The sequence below is a fragment of the Apium graveolens genome, chromosome 7 (genome assembly GCF_009905375.1).
Source record: "Apium graveolens cultivar Ventura chromosome 7, ASM990537v1, whole genome shotgun sequence".
NCBI lineage: Eukaryota > Viridiplantae > Streptophyta > Magnoliopsida > Apiales > Apiaceae > Apium > Apium graveolens.
Window position 1 is genome coordinate 9,346,414 of NC_133653.1, and position 8,743 is coordinate 9,355,156.

General features: G+C 28.6%; 1 protein-coding gene across 1 annotated transcript; it reads left to right on the forward strand.

Annotated features, from left to right (window-relative positions):
• Positions 1-1,597: 1,597 nt before the first annotated feature.
• Positions 1,598-4,853, forward strand: LOC141673218 (uncharacterized). The gene is made up of 7 exons (XM_074479949.1): positions 1,598-1,749; positions 2,181-2,444; positions 3,456-3,658; positions 3,915-4,124; positions 4,320-4,523; positions 4,617-4,718; positions 4,804-4,853. Exons 1-7 carry the CDS (start codon positions 1,598-1,600, stop codon positions 4,851-4,853), a joined length of 1,185 nt encoding a protein of 394 aa, XP_074336050.1.
• Positions 4,854-8,743: the final 3,890 nt, after the last annotated feature.

The following is an 8,743-nucleotide window of genomic DNA, read 5'->3' on the forward strand; positions in this document are numbered from 1 at the left end:
GTTTAAAACAAAAAACAGCAGTTAGAGATAAGAAATTGGTGACATGGCCGTATTTTATTGGGAGGAACACATGCACTTTTCAATGTGTAACTTTCAATATACAATGTATCTGGTCATTCTATCTCTACATACAAGAGATAATGTGTATTAATATTATAGATCTCACTCCTGTCTATATAGTGTTAGGGCTCATATATATTTCACATATAACCATCTCTAATGTTCTGAATATCATTAGCTGCAAAGATCAAGTTCTGCATCTTTCCAAGATCAATCAGAGAACTGAATCTCATTGTGATTGTTTAAAAGGTATATTTCTTCTATTAAATTCGTCAATACATATTTATGTTTGTATATATTAATATACACCTGTGGACCTGTGATTGAATTATGAAGAGATCACTTTTAAATGGGAGAATTGGAGATCAAATGTAGGTGTTTAGCAAACTGAATATGCTAAACAAAATTTCTGCAATGATCTTCTAGGACTAATTATATACATGTTTATTTTTAATTGTATTTTGTTGATTTCCCATTGTTCAATTGATTTGCTGTATTTTTCATGTTTAATTTATGTTGAACCGCATATATTCACGTCAATAGTTGTCTTAGCCAATTATTCGGTCGATTAATTTCAGTTCGAAAATTGGATTACTGAATTTTGAAAGTGATGAGGCAAAGTTTTGCGTCCATGTTTATTTTTCTAAAAATATAGATATTAAGAAACGTAGGATATTATCAAATATTTTTTCGTATCTTTTTTTTCAAGAATACGATATTGCGGATTTGATACCGAGATTTTCATTATAATGTATTTACTTTTATGGAGACGACTATATAAAGATTATTATAAATTTTTGTTAAAACGCGCATGAAATATATGATATCTGAAATGGATAAAAATATGATACCATTTATAATTTTTTTTATCAAATTTTAGAAATTGAAATTTATATATAAATTCTAAACATATGAGTCTTTTTTGATAGTTAAACCCACTAACACATCGAGACAAGTTCAAGTTGTCCACATATTAACGTACATGTTCCTTTACGGTGATCAAACATATCTCTACACTACAAGAAACAAAGTGATTTTCGACCGTCATGAATCTGATGGACTAAAGTCAAAGATTTAATTTATGTTAAGTTTGCAAGTCCAATGTTGATGAGGGATCTTATAATTTAATTTATATAAAGTGTTGTTAGATAAGTTGGGTTTGCAATGAGTATTATATTGTTGGTACATTTCATTTTTGTGCTACAGTAGATTTCCTAAATCCTTTCTCTACATACAAGTTTTGTGTTTTCTAAAAACAAAATCCGTACCTTTTGTGATATTTTAAAGAAAAATATCCATTTAAACATCCTCTGCCTAATTCTTTATTTTATTTCGGAAATGCCCCTAAACTATAAAACGTATATTATTGCATAAATTGCTGATTTTAAACATCAAATCTTATATTCTAAACATACTTTTTTACTTCTTTTGATGGTGGACTCTTTTTATAAATATTCATTTATTCCTACATACATACCATTTACGATTCCAATAACATTTTATTCTGCCTCAATTGGTGCAATGGTTTTAGTTTAGAATGAAGAAGAAGTGTGGTTATACTTCCATGGGAGGTGCGCCAAAGCCTGTGAATGAACTTGCTTATGTAATATATTCATCGTCCACAGACTCAATGAATTCAGATATGCTACGAAAAGAGGAGAATTTAAATTGTCATCCTTTTTCGATGCGGTATCCCTCTTTCCCCTTTCTTATATGCATCTCACTTTCCAGCATATATCCATTTCTATATAAACGTGGACTTAGCTTTCTTGGACATATATATAATGCATACTATGAGACATCTTGAAAGTTTTGTGTTTTATAATATTTTTGTTGTTGAATAATATTTGAATCAATCAAGGAGATATCGTAATACCCCAGGATTTAGAGAGATCTTGATTTCATAATATGATATCTCGGGTGGTCGAGCCCTCTCATCCTCTTCTTTAAAATTTGTTATGTGCTCGATTTGTGCACTCTACGGGTGCGAGAACAATTAAATATAACACTTTAACAAATTCAAGCCTTTTCAAATATCTTGAAATTTTTAAAGAGTTGTTTAATTACTTAATATTTAATTATTTTGATGCGTAAATAAATTATTTTATGTGTGTGGTAAGGGGGTATGTGGCTGATGTGAGAAATGAAAACCCAATGGCTTGCATCCCCGTCAATGGTATAAATGAAAGTACAAGGGAGCAACAACGAGGATCACTAGATGTTTCTTGTCATAGGTGGTGGAGATGTAAAGCTTGTGTCCGTGAGATTTCCCCCTCTAGTGTTGATGCTGCTGATAAAAGATCAAACGAAATAGAAGACAGTATAAAGTCATTGTCTATAGACTCAGGAAATTCGGATGTGAACTGTCAACGTTTCTCGATGCGGTATTCCTTTTCTATTTCTTAAATTTTCTTAGGGGATTAAAAAATATGATTTTCGTCAAACTTGTTCGAATTCGTCCTTGTATGAGTTCGATAAGTTCATTCAATATCTATTATCGAAAAGGAGTTCTTACAACATAATGTGTTCGATAATTTTAATGAACATAATCAATTTTTCAGGATGTTCGACTTGAGGTCGGTTTGTGTTCAGCTCGAGTTCGACTCATTCGTTAAACTCGAGTTTGATTCGACAAAAATAGTTGTATATAAATTATATATTATTCATAATTTATATTTAATTAAATTTATAATTATTTAAAATAAATATTATTTTTTGCAAAAAATTTAAATTAAATTATAGGTAAAAGTTACTTTTAAAAAACATATATAATGTTCATGAACAGTTCGTGTTCGGTTAATCTCTATATATTGGTGAACAATTTGTGTTCATTTCGAAAATTACCGAACTCGAGTTCAGACAGGAATATTAGTTCGGTAAAGTTACACATCATTGTTTGGTATCTTAAAACTTTGTTTGATTTCGTAAAAATTTCATCCGAGTTCAATTCGTTTTTATTTTGCACTTTTAGCATATTTTATATGCATAAAAATATTGTACATCAGATCATGCATAATATGGCCTTGAAACAATTATTTCGTCACGAAGTTTTGGATGTTAAAATTAATTATTTCACTAATTATGACTGTCTCCGACACCTTATTACCATTCAAGGAGGTCTTAATTATTCAAAGTGGTATCTCTCTTGTTTGATCCCTCCTACCATCTATTGTTTACATTAACCCTGAGATTCCTCCAACGTGACACTGTTTAACTTAACTTTTATTTTGTTTATGCATTCTACGATCTAGTGAGAGTGAGTAGTGTTAAATATTATTTTTGAATTTATAAGTTAAGTCCTTTCTTAAATGTTTCGAGAGGGTTGGTTCTCAATAGAATATGATAATTGTTTTGACAATTTATAATTTAAGGCCTTTCCCAATGATTGTGACCAGTGGGTATGTGGCTGAAACAAGGAATATGAACCCGAAGGCGTGCATCCCCTTCGATGGAATCACTCAAAACAGATGGGAGCAGCTAGGAGGATCACTTGATGTTCCTCAATATAGGTGGTGGCGCTGCAGATCTTGTGTACGTGAACTTGTCACTTCAAGCACTACTGCTCAAAATTTTTCAATTAAGCTCAGAGTTGATGGAGGTAGATAGACTTCTATCATGTTTACTTTTTTTTTTGTTACTTTAACATAAGCAGACACACACACACACCTTGTTTTTGACAAGATTCAAACTCTCGATAAGGCTAAACCAAGAGGTGTTGGGTTACACTATCATGTTTCTGTATATTTTGTTTTTTCCTCCCAGTATACTTTGCAACAAAACACTACATCGAAATCTTCAATTGTTGTTTTTCAATTATTGTTATTCGATCTGTAATAAAAGTTAATTATGGATAGGTTCCCAGAAAAAGAAAAATACTAAACCTCCTGCAAAGGACGTAAACATGGTCGACAGTATTGGTGAAAGTGAAACAGAGATCCCATATAATGTTTCACTAGAATTGCTAGCGAGCGTAGCGTTAGAAATGACATCTGATCAACCTCAACTACTGGAAACCTCTGAAGCATCACTGAGAAAGGACACTTCATTTGAGCGAGAAACTTCAGGTGCACTTATATCCCTATTTCTAAACATCATACACTAGTATATTCTTTTTATAGCTATTATATAATGGTCTGGACTATGTAAATCAACATATTCGCTTTCTTCTTTTAACATTGGATTATATAATCTTCTCCCAGTTCCAAAAAGCTGTATTAAAATACAATACTTATCTAACTAATAACAATTAATTATGCCAGGTTTCGGAACTGATGCTGTTGTAGAAGAGGGTGATAAAGCTTTGAATGTGTTCACTGATGTCATTGACAGTGACGACGAAAGAGAGTACAAAAAAACCCGTCCAATGAAAGAATTGTTATGGGTGGAGAACAAGGCACCTGCTGGAAAAGGTAACGGAACTCAAACTCTGCAACAAACAGGGGAAAGGCCTGCTTCAAGCAATGGTAATAATACCCATTCTAAAGTCCAAGTAAATGATCGTATACTAATATTGTTGGCTAATACATTGTTAACTTAAACGGTCTATACGTTCACAGGACAAGAGTTCGTTAGAGCTCAAGGGAGCAGAAAAGCAAAGAGATCTTGTCCTTTCTTGCCTAATATAAATCCAGTTTCAACTAAGCATGCAAAGGCTACTGGTAAGTCAAGTCTTGTCACCCTTTAAGGATATGTCTCGTCACAATAAATGTGCTCCTTTTAATTGTTTGTATGCATGGTTTGCAGGATTTGTTTCTCATCCACTGATATCCAGAAAATCAAATTACCAGAAATAATTGATTTAAGTTGGAAGTCACGGAAAGTATCGAGGATGGGCATGGTTGGACACAACAACAATATTATTTCTGCAGTGAAATCCCCTAGCTAGATGAAAGTGGGAATGTTCTTTAGATAAGCCAATAGTTTCTAAAAAAAATATTTGTTTGGATATTGTCCATAACTATAAAATTCTAGCAAGTGTTCAGATTTGTTTTATGGTAACTATCCTTAATTTGATAGTAACTGAAATTATAATATTTAACTGAATCAATAAATATGAAAATAAAAATATGATAAAAATTGTTATGAGGTAAGTTATAATAATGCAAATAGCTAATAAACACAGTACCACATAAAAAAATGAATATGTCAAATTTTACTCTCACACACATATTAAGTGGAGGATTAAAACACATAAAAAATATTTGTTTTAGAGGATTTAATACCGAAATTATGATCCGAGGAAAATAATCACATCATTATTAATATATGGGTTAAGTTTTATTTGTATATGGGTTAATTTATACGATGAGGGGACTATATTTCTTTTAAGATTTGATCTAATAATTATTTTGTGAGATACCAATGAAAATGAACTAATATGTTTTTTAATTTTTCCAATTTTATATTCATTTTACATGCAATTATGGTGAAAGGATAAAATTTATTTAAAAAATGATTTGTTAGAATCGATTAAATAATACTTATAAGATCTAACAATTTTTTGTATAACAATTATTAAGATTACAAAAATTTAAAATAATAATCAATCAATAACATGACATAAACATAGAGAATAAGGGCAATATGGGATTTGGGGGTTAGTGGTTTGGCTTGGATGATGCCTACCAATAAGTTATTTTTAATTATAACAAACACATGAACAAATATGTCATTTCACATGTGGTTTATGAAGTGGTATGGTAATATTGTGGTTAGGAAGTTAGTGTTCAATTTGTAATTGTAACTTTTTTTAAAATTTCTTAACCAACACAGAGAATATGACATTTCACATGTATAAAATGTTATTGTAAATATATAATTATGTTGGTCTATTATATATCTTTAGAAGAGTTTGAGTTTCAATGCAAGAGTTGAGGAAGAAGTTGAGTATAAATAGTATAGATCTGAGCCCCATTATAAATAATAGACTTTGTAATTATGTTGGGTAGGTGCTTTATATATTTTATATAAATAAACATATTTTATATTTTTTGGACAAATCAATCAAACTAGTTTGAAATAGTGATTGTATTAATAATAGTATAGATTAAAATCTTCAAACTTATAATCTTTTAATTTATTTTTCCATTCAGCTTTAATTACTTTGATTATTTAAATAATATTTGGAAGAGTTTTAAATAGATGACTTAAGAAACAACTTGATGTAAATATTATAGATTTTAATTACAAAATAATAGTTTGTCATTATGTTGGATACGTGCTTCATTTATTTTTTAAATAATAAACATATTTTAGATCTTTTAGAAACAGTTAACAAATTTTTAGAAAAATAGTAACACACCAAAAAAAATCATGTTTTATTTATAACAGTAGAATATAGACTAGCTTACCATGTACGAGTCACCTTAATTGTTATATATTTTGATAATGACTAAAAATATTGTACACATTGGTTGTTAATTTGTATTCATAAAGACTCGAATACTCTTTTTAATCATTGTGAGATGTTAGTTCCTCTGCATATTGGACATGATAGAGTTTTACTACCATTTATATAGAACAAAACATATATAATAGTACATAATAGTTTCAAATATATTATCACTTAATGTGTAATTCGATAAACAAATAAACATATGTAACATATATAATTTTAAGAGCATTATGCACAAAGCACAATGATATGTCATGACTAACAATACAATACAGAAACCATTAAAAATTACCTATTCACCAAATGTTTGATATTTGAAAAATATGTATTTGTCATTTTTGTTATATCTCCAACATTACATAAAAGCAAATTAAATCAATTGAAACCGTAAATTAAATTTAAATATGATGCAAATTTAATACATAAATGACATCACAATGGAAGATAGTTCATTGATAACAAAACATTGGATTCGTGAACCCAAATTTTAGAAAGGCCAAGTTTTATAAATCAAAATCGTAGATATTTCATAATTTAACGGATATTGAATAATTATATGTTAAAAATTATTGTTAGTATTTCAAAGGTAACACGATGTTTTTGTATTATAGTTTTTTGAACTTGCAAAATTTTTATGTTACAATAAATTTGATATAAATATCATTAATAACAATTTCATATCTATAATTGAGCATATAATGTATTCTCTAGTATATATACACGCACTACTAGTTAGAAACATTAGGACAAATAATCCCACTCTTGACTCTCTTTTCACTCTCAAATCTAGGATTCATAGCGGTCACTTTTTCATTTTTGTGTACTTTCTCCCTCTTTCCTCTTGGTTCTTTCTGGCCATCTTTTTATGTGTTTTTCTCAACATAATCAAGATTTAATCCTTTTTTTTTTAGAAAAAGATTTAATCCTTTTTAGATAAAATATTATTAAGTACCTAGTTATCAATGTTGTTATGTGCGCATCTTTTGGGATGTTAATGTTCAGTTTTGATATTTTTGTGTGTCTTGTTACGCGTTCAGTAATTTTTCTGAGAAGAATTTCTATGATATTTTGGGAGATCCGTAAAACTCGGATCAAATCTGGGACAAATCTGGGACGATAGTGAATATTATAATAGCAAAAAACTGTTCATAACTCTAAATATTGGACACATGGTGCTTATGTGAACGTAAATTGTAATGCTACTAGTTTCACAACTGATGTAGGTTGGATTACTAAAGATGTGGTTGTGATACTTTCTAGATTGAACAATTTGCATATTCTAGGTGTTAAGCAATCTGAAAACAAAACAGCTATTTGTTTAGCATATTTTTGTTTCACAATCAAGTTGTATTTGACAGTTCACAGGCTTGTTTCGACTGTGTTTTTATGTTTTAATGAAATTTTCCTTTTTCGTCAAAAAAAAGTTGGAAACATTCAGAGTTAAATGTGGATTTAATTTTGCAAAATACATATATATATATATATATATATATCAATCTTGCAAAGACATTGAAATTTATAAGATTCTTTAATTAAAAAGAAAAAATAATTATTTTAATATTGGTAAAAAACACATATAAGATTCAAATCCTAAATAATTATTTATAATAAAATCAAAAAATTAATTATCAAATTTTATACAATAACAAATCGTGAAAGAAAATAATTAATCTGGATAATTTTGATTTTATATCTATACCCAGTGTTCATATATTTTTAATAATGAAAAACACATAACTTGGAATAAATAAATTTGAATTAAAGTCATGAGGCAACCGAATTTTAAATAAAAAAATTTACAACAATTTATTTCAATAAATTGGTCTGTTACGCTTTCGGCTCTACCGATCATGCTTATTTATTCATAATTAATTGACGTGAAATGAGAAAAAAAAGAAAAAACATTTAAGTAATACCAATATCAGATATAGTCCCTATACAATAATCAAAATTTAGTTTAAATTTATATTAATTTATAGTATATCCAGTATTTAAATAAGAGTTAAAAACAAAATCAGATATAAAACATTAAAATTGAAAGTGAAGAAATTAAAGAAGGGAAACAATATAAAAATGAGTTTTTCATTAAAATATCCAAGTTGTAATTTTTTTTAATATAAAAATACTGTATAATGGACATGAATTATAACTTTTTCAATCTCTTATGCATGTTTGTGCATCATCCAACCTCATAAACAATTTTTACTGTATTTTCGAAAATAAGTTAGAAAATTAGTTTGATGCAAGAAATATTTAATCACTCAGGTGATACAATTAATCTACATTTTC

Coding starts and splice junctions, on each gene's coding strand:
- LOC141673218 (XM_074479949.1), top strand. CDS start 1,598: ATGAAGAAGAAGTGTGGTTATACTTCCATGGGAGGTGCGCCAAAGCCT. Junction 3,659..3,914: donor TAAGCTCAGAGTTGATGGAG/GTAGATAGACTT, acceptor AATTATGGATAG/GTTCCCAGAAAAAGAAAAAT. Junction 4,125..4,319: donor ATTTGAGCGAGAAACTTCAG/GTGCACTTATAT, acceptor TAATTATGCCAG/GTTTCGGAACTGATGCTGTT.